Here is a 16,220-nt window from a genome sequence, read left to right on the forward strand (position 1 = left end):
TTGCCTTACCTGAAACTCCCAGTGCAGTGGTTGCCTCTGCTGGGAAGGACCCTGTGAGGTACAAGGCAGCATCATTTGATATGAGGATCTAAGGAGAGATGTAAAGTATGTGCAGAGTATCCTGAACAATAAGCTCAAAGAGTAACTGAATGGAAGGAATAAATGATCCTTGAGGTATCTTACTGCTCCACTTGGTACATCTCAGGTATCTTAGGTGTCTTACTCTTTTATTGGGGTTTTTTTTTAAAGTTTTTTATGATTTTGTTTTCTGTACTTCTTGTCTCAGTAAGTTACTTGTTCTGAATGACTTTGAATCCCAGATTCTTTCTTCTATGTGATACGGCATCATTTTTCAAATTATTGAATTATATATTGTATAGTAGTATATATCATAGGCCAGGGTGGATGGGGCTCTGAACAAGTCTAATGCAAAGTGTCCCTGCCCCTGGCAGGGTGGGGTTGGAACTAGAGGGTCTGTGATGTCTCTTCCCACCCAAGCCTTTCTATGATTTGACGATTGTATCAAATGTTAAAAACATCAAAAGGAACAATTTTACTTTTCTGCAACAGAAAAATGTTAGTCATACATTTTGCTATTAATTTAATGATAGTAATAGATGTTTTTAAATCACGATGGGTTAGCTTCATAATTAATATAACGTGATTAATATGAATAGTTGATAAAGTCATATTTATATGGCAAAATGAAGGTTAACATGCCATATATATGTGATATACTAATTATTAATAGAAACAGGTTTTTTTGTGGCATTTGTGTAACTTATAAACTCAGGCAATGTGTGTGATACAGCTTTGCTTTTGAAATTTAGTACAGGGTAACTGTTTCCCTCATGAGACACTAAATAAAATGAAAGTGTATACACGGACTGTATGTACGGGCCATTCCTTTCTGAACTGAAGCAGTGTAATTATTGATTAAAGTATATTGCACCTACTAGTTCAAGAAACAAATACATTACTTAATTACATTGTAAGTGGCTTTCCTTATTTTATCTTGATTATGTAAGTTGCATGCAGGCATTTACTAAAGTGATCAATTATTTTTTATTCCCACACATCAGCAATGTTTTCAAACATAGTCCAGTAAAGCAGAGATAAATGTATGCTGTCAAGCAATTGGATTTGGAAATATGAACAGAGAAAGAAAAACACACTCACACATTTCTTTACACTAAGTTCTGCAAATCAAATTAAAATTTATATTTTTTTCTGTTTCTGAAAACAATGGATGTTTCATATATATCTAAAACTTGTCTGCTGTATGACAGTGTTGGGTGCTTTTCTCCTGTGAGCTGTTTTCCACAGTGACTGTCCTTGACCAAACCAGAAAATGAATTTGATTTCTCTAATGCAAAAGGTAATTGGATTTCTCTTTATGGAATGCATCCCTTTAATGACCGTTTCTGCTTCAGCCAATTTAGCTGCAACCAACCTGACATTGATCTGGTGATATGACTTTAAATAAATGCCAAAGTTGGAAGATGAAAGACCAACTATTTGATACCAGAAAGAACATTTCCTGCCTCATCTTGCCATTTTCCTCAGAAAACATCTCCATCACAAATGTCATTCTTATGAAACATGCTCCTCTAATAATTGGTCATAGAGCTGCAAATTGCATCCTTCTCCCAAATATAATAATAATGTCCCAGAAAGCATCTGGAGAAACTATTTTGAAACTTGAAAAAAAATCTTGAAACATCTGTTCTTCTTTGCAAATATTCATTACTAAGTAGACTCTTCATAAGAGGAAAAAAAGTGTTACTAAAGTAGTGAATTAAATCTTTACAGGGGTCTTGTTCAGCATTAAATATTTATAGAAATATTTATTTAGATAATAGGGATGTTAAAAAATATTATAGCTTGCTGATCTGAGAAAAGATTTACCTACATAATATAGTTATTAAAGGTAGTATTTTGGGATATTATCTGTTCTTTGTTGAGGTTAGGTTTGATGGAATAATAAAATCCTAGAATGTGCATTTCTATTTATTTAACATAGTCATTATCCTTTGGACCCAGCCCAGGCTAATATACTGAGCACTTTTAACGCCAAATGGACTTGAAGCCAACATTCAGAAGCTGAATCAATTTTTAATTTATTCATGTGCCACGTGTTCTTTTTGATAAACACTGTTAATGCCATTGATTGAAAGTCGTAGCTTACACTCTGGATGGTAAACTAGATTTTAAAACATCTGTGTAGAAAGTAAAAGCAAGAAATTTTGCCTTCAGATTGAAGTTATTTCCTTCTGAAACCCTAACACTTATTTTCATTTTGATCAAAACATAGTAATTTCCCACTCTGTACTGATAACAGTGAGAGATAGAATTTGTTTTACTTATCTGCGTTTTGAAGCAGGTGGTCACCCCCATGTCCTTTATCTGTTTACTTATTTCTTTAATCTTTACAAATGGGTAGTTTTTCCACTCTCGATTGTTTGCACAATGGAATTTATGAGTTTATTGTGATGTAAATTTAGGTGCTTTTTAGTACAGTTAATTTGAAGTAAATGGATATGAAAGCAGAGCTTCCCAAAGAAGCACATGCCTGAGGGGTATTCACCTCCCTCACCAAGCTGAAAGTAATTTTTAATACTTTCATGTACCACCCAGAAGTACTGCATACATATGAATCTCTGGACAGAAAAACAGATGGTCTCTTTAGATAGGAATTATGAAAATGAGAATAAATATTTCATACTTTTAAAATTTTTTTGCAAGTTTTAAGGTTTTTTTCTGTTGCCAGTCCCAAGTGTGCTTTTTATACTGCTAGCAGGAACTGAGAGGAGATTATAAATGTTATATAGCGCTTAATTCACAGGCTTCCACTCCCTAGCTGCAGTTCTGATTTCAAGAGTGGAAATTCTGCTGATGCTGCTCTCAGGGAGGTGGTTTCCCTCTCCCAGATTGGGCCAGAAAGCTTCACAGTCACAGGGGATGTAACTTGTGTCCTATAGGTTGCTGTAACTTTTAGACTGGTTCCTCTTATCTTCTTATCTTTGGACCTCTACAGGTTTCATTGTTTCTTAAGGAGCTGCATGCACTTCTGGAGGCAGAATATGTAGGCCAATATAGGTTATTTTGACTGTAAATAACACAATTATTATTATTATTCTACTGTTTATTATAATTACCAGAACTGATGCAAGTGTCCCATACATAAAATAAAACCGTTCCTAAAGTCCTTGCTAGTACTGTCTTATGTGACACCCATGTAACTGTCTACTGTTTCTTCTTTCCCTGTAGGTCACAGATATGATGCTTCAGGACAAACCCTACCCAGACTGGGGAAAGTCTGCCAGAGCTTTCTGGAAGAAAGGAAACATTAGGATCATTTTATTCTGGTAGGAAAATAGTAAAATCAAATTACTGTAAATAAACCTTTTATATAAAATTGCAAAAAAAAATCTTCTTTGACTGTCAGTGGCAGAAAGAGATAATGTTGAAGAAAAAGAGGTAAAACTCTTCTAACAAAATATTAAACAATGCAAAAACGGCACATAAGTAAGGAATTCCTAATCAAAATAATTGGTGTCGAAATATAATTATTAAATTGATTTATATGTTTTCTTTTATTCTATTTTGACACTTTGTAATTGAGTTGCAAAATTCTTGCTATATATGATAATATTTGGGTGTCCCACTGTCATTCCTTGTAATAAAATAAATATGTGAATTTCCTTTTGTGAAATTAATTATAGTAATTCCTTGAATTACCACATGAATAGGATTTAAAATGTCAAGTCAGTCTCAGATGATTAAGAAAAATATTAATAAATCAATGCAAATAGTTGTGAGGGTTAAGAGTTTATTTCACCTCAAATGTAGCCTCTTCCAGATAAATTCCAGACAAGTGTAGTGATTGAAACAGAACACAAATTATGACAGGAAAAATGGAAGATGGAAAATGTATATTCTAAGAAGCAGTCTGAATACCTTATAGCTGAAGATTTAAGAAATAGCAAAGATTTTTTTCAATCAAAATATCTATCAGATATCAGAACCAGAAAAAACTCATGAAAATATCATTAGACCTGCTGTTTTTAAAAGAATAGATTTCAAAAGAACTCTTACAGAGAAGTTAAAAGATTTATTTGTATGGAGTCTCTACAGAAAATGCAATGAAGTATCTCGTACTTTTAAGGAATAAAAATGAGCTATTCTGTTGAGGCAATAAAGGAAATAATAAGAGAAATTTGAAGAGAAAGCAGAATCAGATGGCTGATTGGCTACACACGAAGTTGATAAGGAGCTGAAGGGGTTGAGCTGATGCAAGTTTTATTAGCACTTAATTGCCTATTGAAAAATTGAATATTAAAATTTGGATATTGTTTTGCTTTTTCTGCCTTTTTTTTTTTTCCCAGAAAACTAGAATTATCCTACTGGCCTAAGTCTATCCTAAGTCTGAGTTCAATTTTAGCTAAATCGATTGAATATATTACATAATTGTATATTATATATCATTATATATCAATATAGCATCAATAATGAAAAATTATGAGCAAAACTCTAGATTAATTTCTGCTAAAGGAAACTGGGGAATATTTGCTGAAGGAAAACCTTCTCGGATCTGTTAGAACTCTTTGCACATGTCATCAAAATAATGGACGAGGAAGAAATGCTTGATCTAATTTATTTGGACTTTCCCAAGGGTTTGACAAAGTTCTTTGCTGAATGCAATTAAGAAAACTAGTAAGACTAAGTGTGCTAACGTTTAGAAATCATCTCAGCAATGTGCAGTGAAAGTTATGAATAAAATAATAATTTTCTGCTACGTTGATAAGGCCAGGGAGTTCCATTATTTAATGTTCGAAGTAGTCTTCATTATTTATATACATCATAAATATTAGTGATGTGACAGAATTTAAAGATTAAGTTAATAATTTGAAAAATGCATGAAAGAGGTATCTTAGAAAACTAGGTGAAAAAAATAATGTGACTGAATTCTTGAGTTATGGATGGGGGTGGGGGGGTTCGAACAGCTCCTTGTCATCATTGCAGGATGTGCAGAGGAAGATTGTGTCTCAGTGTGCAGGGGTGGGCAAAAAGGTAAAGTAGATGTATTGAAAAAATTCACAGACAGGTGCCAAATGGGCTACCAATGATTACAGTGTCATCTGAGCAAAAAGCTCAGTCTAAAACATCATTGATTTTTTTCACCCTTGTCTGAAGAATAGCTTTGTCTGAAAGACTGAAAAGAAAAAAACTTAACTGCATTAAAAGACTGAAAAAATGGGAAAAAAAAGATTAAAAGCAAGGTGACATGATAGTTTTCAAATTTATATGCTAGACAGGGAGACCTATAAAACAGTATTAAAATTACTTAAATATTGTTGCAAACGATTTTTTGACTTCTTCTACTCTGAAATGTTACAAATCAGTATTTTATTTCAAATAATATTCACACTAACAAATCCTACCAAAAGTTTAATATGGAGATAAATAAAAACAATATGGGTTTTCATGAATGAGTCTCATACTAAAAGGTATGCTCAAAACCTAAAGGATGACATAAATGGTTTTATTTTTGGCTTTAAGCAGTGAAATAAAATAGCCCTGGATGACAGTCTATATTCTGTAGACATTATTTATATAGTGCAAGTTAGACATCAGTAAAAGTAGATTTTTTTTCTCCACTAGGTTGGAAAAATAAAGGAGCGATAATGTTATGTAACATGGGGTATTTGCATTTACTTTATTGTTGCTTAAGCAATGTGATGTGTATAGCCTCATTTCTGAAATGTCCTAAATGAAACATCCTCAACAATATGTCCTTCACAGATACCAGTGGGTCAAAACCCATTTATTCAGGACATTTTCTAGTAGCACACCTGTTTAGAGCTAGTGTAGTACTGTTTAGAGCTAGTGTAGTACTGTGCACTGTGTTTTAATTATTCCTGGTATAGATATGTGATACACAGTCTAAAGTGGTTGATGAAATGAAAACCTTAGATACAAACTAGACTTGTTTTTCTGCTAATGTCTCTTTTATTTTCGGGTTTACTTTGCAAAATTAGAAAACTTCTATAAATGTACCAAAGATAGAGGGATTGTAAAGAGGGTGAAGGCACCATCCACTTATTTATGGTAGTTAATGATGTGGCTGCTCTGTTTCTCATGTGGAACTGTTTACAGCTCTCCAATGCAACTAATTCACAAAGGTTTTGATTTATCTTATCATGTCCTGTTTTAAATCATTCTCTGGAAACATTGTCAGCAATCGCTTGTTGGTTGCTCCTGAGGATTCTGGCTGACTTCTGAATGTCTTCACAATATAATTCTTCCACATAACTCATCTAGCTAAAGAATGATCAGTTGCTATTTGCCTTTGTGTAGCCCATCACTAAGGAGTACTTTGAAGTGCCTTCAACTTTTTTTGAAGTCAGAGGTTGTCTTTTTTTTCATAAAAAAGGTCTCCATTTTGGTAATTTCCAGCTCTGCTCATGGCTAATTCCACCATTCTGAGGCAGTTTTGCATAACACTTTTATTGCTAAGTGATACAATGCAAATACAAACACACTTTCCCATGGATTTAAGAAAGTGTGTTGTCAAGAGGACGTCTAGGAAGCAATGAAGTATCTTGAACCCTGATGGAATTACTAAGATGTGCAGACATGTTTGTGGGTTGCAAAAGAAAGATACACACAAGGAGTTAAATATCTGCACCACCTGCAGTCAGATGAGTCTCTCTACAGACCACTGTCTCCAGTGCTTTGTCATTACCATCAGTATTGAAAAATTATAAGCATGACTTGAAACAGGCTGATTTATATTTTTTGGATATGTTGGTAACTTGGCTGATTTAGGAGAGACAAATTATATATGACATGAGAGGATTGGCATTTGGAAGAAGCAAAAAGAAAAGAAGTTTGTTGAATGAAGTCAAATAAAGACCTTGGACAAGACTGATGACAAGCCAATAGCTATAGCTAGTGGTAAGATGAATAAATAAGACAATATAGAACCATACTTAATTTTGGTGTTGGATATTAGAGGAATCAGAGGCAGAATTAGACTTTGAGAAGACTGCTTGTTTTGCAAATAATTTTTTTATTTTCCTGCAAACATTTAATAAGTCCAACCTGCACTAAAGGTCTCCCCTGCACATCTGCACAGGAGCAAGCTCTCCCCAGCATTATGCCCACGTGATGTTGTTAGAGGCAGCCCGCACCAATGCCACAGTATGTGCTCAGGCTGTATAGGCATTGCCTGTGTGAACATACAGCTCTCTGCCACCAAGGCCTGGGGTTACCTCTGCCTAAATTGTGCCTGAAATTACTGTCTCCTCCTTAGAGTCTTTTGCAGTGACCCGCCACGTCCTGTGGACAACCGAGCATAGTAGCTGGAATAAATTCATCAGGACATCTCTGCGCTGTGTGCACGCTTTGCTCAAGAGGCGAGACCTGAATATTCTCTTTTGACAAACTGCTCCAATATTAATTGTCCTCAAAATTTTCCTAACAGACAAAAATTATGTTAACAGCATGGAGGGTTTATAATGAGCAAGGCATAAAGAATTCTTCATGTGAACTTTCAGCTATAGGGAAAAACAGAGCACCGTCAAAAAGAAACCAGTTTACTGGAACAGAGGAAAAGAGCTGCTGAAGTCTGTGTAACCAGGGAACAGAAAATTGATATTCAAAGGTAGATTATCAAAATGGGGGATTGTAGCGATAACAGTGCATTGTGCAGCTGAATCTTGGTTGCAGACAGGGTGACAGAACAATTTATACAAGCGGAACATTTGAATATGCAAGTTGCAGGCTGGAATCCATTTCTGTGATGTCTCTGGCTAGACATTCATTGTATGTGTACACAATGATTTGTCTTTATCGGTGCAATAAAGACAATTGTGCTTTGACACAGGATTCTTGTCTGAAACAATGCAAAACAGATACCAACATGGAAAACAAATAAAGTAATACAGATAACTGTAAATTTGTGATTCTCTATGTTTGCTGTTTGACTTCAAAAACTAAATATTCTTCTATTAGTATGTATTTCCATAAGCTCTCGTTAGCTTTCTTTAATAAAAAATAACACTACACATGCTCAGAAATATGTGTTAAGAATCACAGTAGTTTAACTTAGCAAATCAGCCTAGTATAGGTTTAGAAGCTTTTATTCAAAGTAATTGTGCAGAATTGCTAGAGAGTTCTAATTCATGTACATATATTTATGGTGGATTGTGTCAAACATAGCTTAGGTTAGTGTTTTTAATTGGACAATATTTTGTCCTGGAAGAAGAGAAAGCTTCCTCATGAGATAGCCACATCTCCCACAAAGAAATAAAACAGTTTCTAGAAGAGATTTTCTATTATGCACCTATTTGAACATTTGGTTTGATAATTTGTATTTCCATATTCAATGTTTTCATAATCAAGATGATAAATTTATACTGGACAATTATGTTCTTTTCACATATATGAATTTAATTCATAAATTTGTTTCAAAAGACAGCTTCTCAAAATATTCATTCTTTTCATTATAGGCTGCACTGAGAAAAACTAACTGCATTAGAGCTTTGTCAACTTAAGTTGTGTACTAACTGAAACAAACCAAACCTTTCATTAAGTTTGAGTAAAAGTTTTTGTGATGCAGTCCCACAAATAAAACTGCATGAAGCAATGAAATTATTGTATCTATAATATATGTGCATTTAGATACACATACGGTATTCTCTCCCTGGTTTGGAGGTTTTTAAGTTTATCTATTAATTATTTAATATTTAAGTAATTTATCTTGAAATAAGGTACTGACTACTGAACAGAAACCTGGAGTCATTAAAAGGTGAGGCAGATTTCCTGGTAAATAGCATAAATAGTGTAAAAGAACATAAAAATATTTTCCAATATTATTGCTCAAAGTAAATCTTATACTGTAACTCAAGTGAATAACCTAAGCAGAACAATAAATGAGTTTCTTATTATTTCCTTTTTGTCTCAATACAAAATATTTACTAAGGTCCTCCATTGGTGATTTATACTGAGTGATCTGACTACTAATCTGATGTGGCATTGTTAAATATATTCGGTCAGGATAAAACTGTCCATGCATAGTAATTGTTACATTTAGTCTGCCCATCAAGAAGTATGATTATAATTTTTCAAGAGATGACTAAAATATTTTTGAGAGCATTTATTTAATTTCTGGGTATTTTTGGTAAGCTATGCTGTGAAATTACAATTTGTTAGCATGAAAAAATTTTGAAAATAATTCATCCTAATACAGAGTGCTGAACTTTCTTTTGTATAAATGAGAGTTGTTTAAGGTTTCTGCCTATTTTTAATTTTCATTATTTATTATTTTGAATATTTGAAAACATTGCATAAATACAAAAATACTGTATTAACAAAAATATTTGCACAAAAGTTTTTCTTCAAATCTATGTTTGATCCTGTACAAATGCTCCGGTTTGTGTCCTGAGGAAAACTTTTCCACTTGGATAACAAAGTGCTTTTACAGTGTCTAGTATGGAAAAGTAAAAGTGATGAAAATTCACCAGAATGGTTGAAGCTTGGCAACCACATGAGTCAGACACATTTTTGGACTTTGTTCTCAGATGCCCCCACTCCTCAGTGCATGAAAACTATTGTGTCAGCAATTCAGGGTTCTCCCACCAATCTGCTCTCCTCAGCAGGCATGGCTTTCAGCTGGAAGTGTTACTCAGTCCCTAGCAGAACATGTCTGCCTTCTCCTTCTTCCCTTCCTCCCACCCAGCAACAGCCCAAAATGCTGCTGTGTTTGCAGAAGCAAGAGGGAAAGGGCAAGGATGATCTGGGGCCCTAGGTCAGCTGTGGGGAGGGTGGCTTCCAAGGTAGCATTTGCTGCTCTAACACTGTGGTCTGTCTCAATCTTCCCCTGGCTTTTCTGGGAGCATCTTAGGGACAGCAGTCACTCCACAGGCCTCCCATGTGGCCACATGGAGCATGTTATTCATAGACTACTAATGCACTGCATGAGGGGTAGATGCTTTGCATGACACGACTTATATATGAGCAGAGAAAAGGTGTGCATATGGGAGGGCATGCGGGTGGAAGTCTCCCATCTGTCTCAACTATCAAGGAAGAAATTTGTAGCTTTCTTGTGCCAGTCTATTTGGAAAGGCTGTGTCATGTGTTTTCCCACACCCTAGTCGTGAATAGTGAGACAAATCACTCTTCATGTCACTTTTCTTCTCAGAAGGCAAAGCATTTGAGGGAGATACAATTAAGTTTAGGGAGCTCTGAGCTCTGAGATTCAAAAATAGATAACCCAAAACCTAAGCAACAAACTGTAATTGTCAGATCACTTCAGCTTGATGATTAGGTTCTTTATTTGTCTCATTTGAGTTACATAAAGTGATCTCATCCTATTTTTTCCTGATGGAGACTCCTACAGATCAAACAAAAACACAGTTTGTTTCTTATTTGTATTTGCATGAATAAGAGAAGGGTTGGCAGAGGAGGAGAGTGAGTATAGTGTGGCAGCTTTCCTCTCACATGAAGTAGAACACATGTGCTCATCTACATCCACACGCACAACCACGCACTTGAGACAGTAACAGAGGAGAGGAAGGGAGCTCCTAACACCCCTGCACTAACACCGTTCCCCTGGTAAGTTCTAGTGTGGAAACATTTAATGTCCTGTGGTTGTAAAACAATATTCAAAGACCAATCTGGCTAAAAGATAGTTATATTGAAGAGAGAAAAGCATCATCCATTAGCTACAATGGGGTTTTGGACTGGGCCCATAGACATAAATTTCATCTTTAATTTGGATTTAAATTCTCTGAACCACTGTAGTACATATGTATTTCATACCATACCTTTTCAGTTCCTCAGCATGTTTAAGCTTTTTGAGTTATATTTGGTAGATACTTGCAATTCAGTAGTTGATAGCCTGTTAGAAAAATAGCCTGGTTTTATTCCTATGTAATTGCTAGATTCCTAAGTGTAGCCTTTGTAATTGGATGGATATGGCAACCCATCTTCACCTCTTTCTAACAGTACATTTTATTCCATCTCTGTTACTGAGAAAGAGGTATATCACGAATTACTAAAAATATTTCATCCAGTGTATAGCTTTAATAAAACTTCTTAAAGTGCAGTGTCTCCAGTGTTTCAGTAATAACAGTACTCCCAAATGACAATACTTTCACCAAATCACATTCAATGCAAAAAACTGAAAAGCTCTAATTCTTAGATGAAAATTTTCCCTAGGAAATTCCAAAAAGTTCTTTTCTCTGAATGAGCAGCTGCAGTTCTCAGTTCAACCACAGTTGGAGCAAGTCCTTTTTTGCACCTTCTCTCCACTTTCTGCAGAGATCTTGCTGAGCGGGAGACACCTCTTCCCCCACTCAGGCACTGGAAGATTTTCCAGAAGAGCAGAATCAGTGATGTGGTTGCTGCTATATCTTTGACCTCTTTCTGCTTGAGTGCTTTACCTTTCTTCCTTTGTTTGTTATTAGAATTTGTTTTTTATCTTTAGCATTTACAGCTAGCCTAGGCCTCATTCTTGGTCCACTCCAAAATCAGGATGAGTGTAGATGTCACGTAATATGCATTATGTGATCATACAGGCAGAAAAAAGTGCTCAAAGATAAATATATAACATATAAATATAAATAGATAGTCAGATAATTGAGACAGCTACCCCAAGATAGAAGTTCCAAGTATTGCAATTACATCAGCATGCACATTGTGGACTATTATTCATACAACAGAAGGAAACATTTCAGATTATCGATGTAGAAATTCAGTCTTGCATCCTTGCTTCAGTGTGCAAAGGCCTCGCAAAATCATAGCCCAAAGCATGGTCAGTTCTCATTTCTTTGGGAAAGCTGAAAAGATTCCATCTCACCAAAGACATGGTGCATAGAGAAGTTGCAGTGTCAGGCAGTGGTTTTGTGCAAGATGTGAACACTGAAAGCCCACAAGGTTCAATGGAGATCAAAAAATGAGTGTTTCAGCTGCTCATGCTCACAGCCAGAGTTCACAGACTTTGTCATGGCTGGATTCCAAAAATCAATTGAGTTTTCTAAAATAAATGTGATGATTAGTGTAATGAAATTATTTTCCTTCCTGGAATGCTGGAGTACTTTTTTTAAATTGTATTTCTCCCTAATGGCATGTTTAAATTTGTGCCTTAGAATTTGCTGATGTACTTAGCTTAACTTCTGACTCATCTTTCTCATAGAATTGTAGAATGGCATAGGTTGGAAGGGAATTTAAAGATCGTCTCTTTCCAACCCCTCTGCCAACACATTTCACTAGACCAGGTTGCTCAAAGCCCCGTTCAAACTGGTCTTGAACACTTCCAGTGATGGGACATCCACAACTGCTCAGGACATCCTGCTCCAGTGCCTCACCACCCTTACAGGAAAGAATTTCTTCCCTGTATATAGTCTAAACCTACCCTCTTTCAGTTTAAAGCCATTCCTCCTTGTCCTATCACTACATGCCTTTGTGAAAAGTCCCTCTCCACCTCTCTCGTAGCTCCCTTTAGGTTCTGGAAGGCTGCAGTAAGTCTCCCTGTAGCCTTCTCTTCCCCATTTGGAACAACCCCACCTCTCTCAGCCTGTCCTCATAGGAGAGGTGCTCCAGCCCTCTGGTCATCTTTGTGTCCCTCCTCTGGACTCCCTCCAACAGGTCTATGTCCTTCTTTTGGGGCTCCCAGACTTGGTTGCAGCACTACAAGTGGGGTCTAATGAGAGTAGAGCAGAGGGCCAGAATCCCCTCTCTCGCCCTACTGGCCACACTGCTTTTTTTGAAGCCCAAGGCATGTTTGGTTTTCTGGGCTGCAAGTGCCCATTGCCAGGTCATGTTGAGCTTCTTGTCCACCAACATCTGCAAGTCTTTCTCCCCAGGGCTCCTCTGCCAAGGAGAGGATTTAATTTAATCCATTCTCTGCCCATCCTGTATTTGTGCTTGGGATTGCCCTGACCCAGGTGCAGGACCTTGCGCTTGGCCTTGTTGAACTTCATGAGATTTGCACTGGCCCACCCCTCAAGCCTGTGAAGCTCCCTCTGGATGTCATCCCTTCCCTCCAGCCTGTTGATTCTACCACACAGTTTGATGTTGGCAACCTTACTGAGGTGCACTCGATGCCAGTGTCCGTGTCACTGACACCGATGTGACACAGTGCCGGTCCCAGTACTGACCTGTGGGAACATAACTCATCACAAGTGACTGATCAGAACTCTTTGAGTGCCATCCAGCCAATTCCTTATTCACCCAGTTGTCCATCCATCAAATCCATGTCTCTCCAGTTTGGGAGCAAGGATGTCATGTGGTACAATGTTAAATGCTTTGTACAGTTCCAGGTAGATGATGGCAGTTGCTCTTTCCTCATCCACCAATGCTGTAACGCCATCATAGAAGACCACTGAAATTGTCAGGCACCAATCTCCCCTTAATGAAGAAAAATTAGTATTTCTCTGTTTTCTGTAAATACTGAGTATTTACACATGATCATGGCAAATGTTTGGCTTTTGGATCCATCTGAAGAAGCAATTTGAAACTGATTTGTGTCCCGTGAAGGTCAGCTTAGAAACTATGTTTTTAAGACCTGTGGTTTTCATGTGTAACTGGATGCACTAACACAGTGAAACTGTTCTACCAACATTTATGGGATTGTTTAACAGTGGAAACTGAAATCAGCCTCCCTGGGGACACTCTGGATGAGATCATTAGTCTTCTGCAGGTTTCAGGAGGATATGGCCATTGTCGTCCATTGAGTGTCTGATTAAAAAGTTTTGTTCCTCTTGATTTCCTGATAGTTCCTCATGATGTGACTTCTGCTGTGTTTTGGGCATCAATTTTTAGAATACAATTAGTGAAACTCTCCACCATATCCACCTGTTTTCTGATGCAAACCGTCAAACAGCCACAGAGTAGTAATGGTTCCAGTGAAATCACATATTCCAATTCAAAGTGCTGCACATGACTAGAATGTGGCTGTACATTCTAACTTGTGATGCATTAAAAGAAAGAAAAATTAGCTTGGTATATCAAATTCAGTTATTTAGGCTTAAGAGAAGAATTATAGTACTCTGTCTTTTGCAAAGACTGGACTTAAAACTGGAGCAAGAAGTAATTATTTGAGTGCTGCCAGACTTCATCTTCTATCCCAGTCTGTCCCCACTCAGATTCTTATACCCCATGACCACTATCAGAATGAACCCCCTTCAATAAAAATGAAAACTTAATTAAAGCTATTTTTTGAGGATATGCTTTTAAAACAGTTATAAAGATGAATAAGCTTATTTAGTCCATGTATAAAACCTCAATTTAGATGCAAGGAGCCTTTTGTTTCTTACTTGCTTTTGTACTTTGAAAAAATCAGTATGGCTGTAAAATTAAATGCATCTGCTGACAGCTACCTTAATCAAGGCATTCAACTTCATAATATCTTTTTGAGACTGGGTACCAAAATGAGAATATTGTGGCTATATTTTTGTTTCTGATAATTGCATGTTGTCTGTCTGTAATTGTGACTGTAGAAAAAGCAAGGCCTAAAACAAAGGGTAGATTAAACTTTCAATGAAATCACAACAAAAGGTTGTTAACAAAAGGCGCCCTGCAGGGATCTTGTTTTCGTAATGTATGTTTTGATACTTTAGTGTCTTTGCTAGATTTTTCTTCTTCTAATGCAAAAAAATCATGTTAGCAATTAAGCCCTTACAAAACCAGGTGCCAGTTAAATTTCAGACCATGCATATTTGAGCATGCTTTGTCTAGCAGGAAGTTATCCTGATGAACACAGTGATTTTGTGATACTGACTAATCAAAGAGCTTCAGTAAATAGTGTGTAAATAACAGTACTTTTAATACAGTACTAGACATTTTCCATCTTTTCAGATTTTTTATGTACTGAAATGATAGATCTATTCCTTCAGTCAAAACCACCTTTACTCCAGTTTACTGCTGTTTGCTTTGTATTACTGATTGTGTTGGCGCATTGGTGAGCACAGAGCTGTTTCTCATGCAGACAAAGAGTAAATCTTTCTGGATTTCAGTGGAAAGGGCATCAGCCCTTGTCTGTGATGGCTGAGAGGTAAAGCAAAGCCAGTGAAAACAGCTGGAAAACAACTTATTCAGCCTTGAGAAAGGTTCATATTTTTCAAAGCTTTGTTACTGCTTTTTGCTGTTAGCGTACCCTTGTTTGCTGCTTCCCCTTTTCTTTTTTACACATCCTATGAGATTCTGCCCGTTCTGCTATAGAAAAATCCGAATTCAATTTCATTTATTAAAGACTGTCTTAGAATTGAGAAGGAAAAAGGGCAAGGGCCAAGAAATTATCAAATTATTACATTAAAATGAAGGAGGTTTTCGTTTCAGTTTTGTGACTTGCTAAGACAGTTTTAATTTATTCAATTCTACGCTTAAAATAATAATGAAAAAGGAAGGTATTTCTTATTATAAAAATACTAGATACAGCTTCGTCCCAGTTCTGAACAAACCTCTTTGAGATTGTGCGCCTTTGGTAGCTCCAGTGGAAGCTCCTTTTTCATACATGGTACTTTTCATTTAGATGGGTTGGTTTGAATTTTTATTCAAAGCACCTCTTCTAGGGAGAGAGGTTGAGAGAGCTGGAGTTGTTCGGCCTGAAGATGAGAGAGTTCCAGGGAGACCTTGTAGCAGCCTTGCAATGACTAAAGGGGCTGACAAGAAAGATGGAGAGGGACTTTTTACAAAGACATGCCATGATAGAATAAAGGAGAATGGCTTTAAGCTGAAAGAGGGTAGGTTTAAACCAGATGAGAGGAAGAAATTCTTTCCTGTGAGAGTGATCCTGGAAGTGTTCAAGGCCAGGTTGGACAGTGCTCTGAGAAACCTAGTGTAGTGAAAAGTGTTGGCAGGGGAGTTGGAAGAAGATGATCTTTAAATTCCCTTTCAACCCAAGTCATTCTGATTCTGTGATCTCTACTATAAACTGAAACAATAAATTTATAACTTTTAGAAAATTAATTTTCTATGGTTTTAAACACCCCTGACCATGGTTTGAAAACAAACTGCTTTTGTAAATGCCCTTACGTGGGACCTCCACTGTGCCAGCATTGCACAGCCCAGGAGAAGTGAACTCACTGCCCCAGGGAGGTTACTGTCCGGAATTTTAATTTTAAAAAGAAATATGGCACAGAAATGTACTAAATCCCTCGTCTATAAACATATATTTGCCACTCACAGAAGTGGTGTGCCAGTAAAAAAATCGA

General features: G+C 36.5%; 1 protein-coding gene across 7 annotated transcripts in view; it reads left to right on the forward strand.

Moving 5' to 3' along the window:
• TMEM117 (transmembrane protein 117) overlaps nucleotides 1-16,220 on the forward strand; it is a 194,732-nt gene that overhangs the window by 120,335 nt on the left and 58,177 nt on the right. For all 7 annotated transcript variants that reach the window (XM_010413606.4, XM_039571327.1, XM_019279911.3 and 4 more), the window contains one exon: nucleotides 3,271-3,368. In XM_010413606.4, the coding sequence (XP_010411908.2) occupies nucleotides 3,271-3,368 (98 nt within the window). The remainder of the gene's footprint in view (nucleotides 1-3,270; nucleotides 3,369-16,220) is intronic.

This window comes from Corvus cornix, chromosome 1A, assembly GCF_000738735.6.
Source record: "Corvus cornix cornix isolate S_Up_H32 chromosome 1A, ASM73873v5, whole genome shotgun sequence".
In the NCBI taxonomy this organism is placed as follows: domain Eukaryota; kingdom Metazoa; phylum Chordata; class Aves; order Passeriformes; family Corvidae; genus Corvus; species Corvus cornix.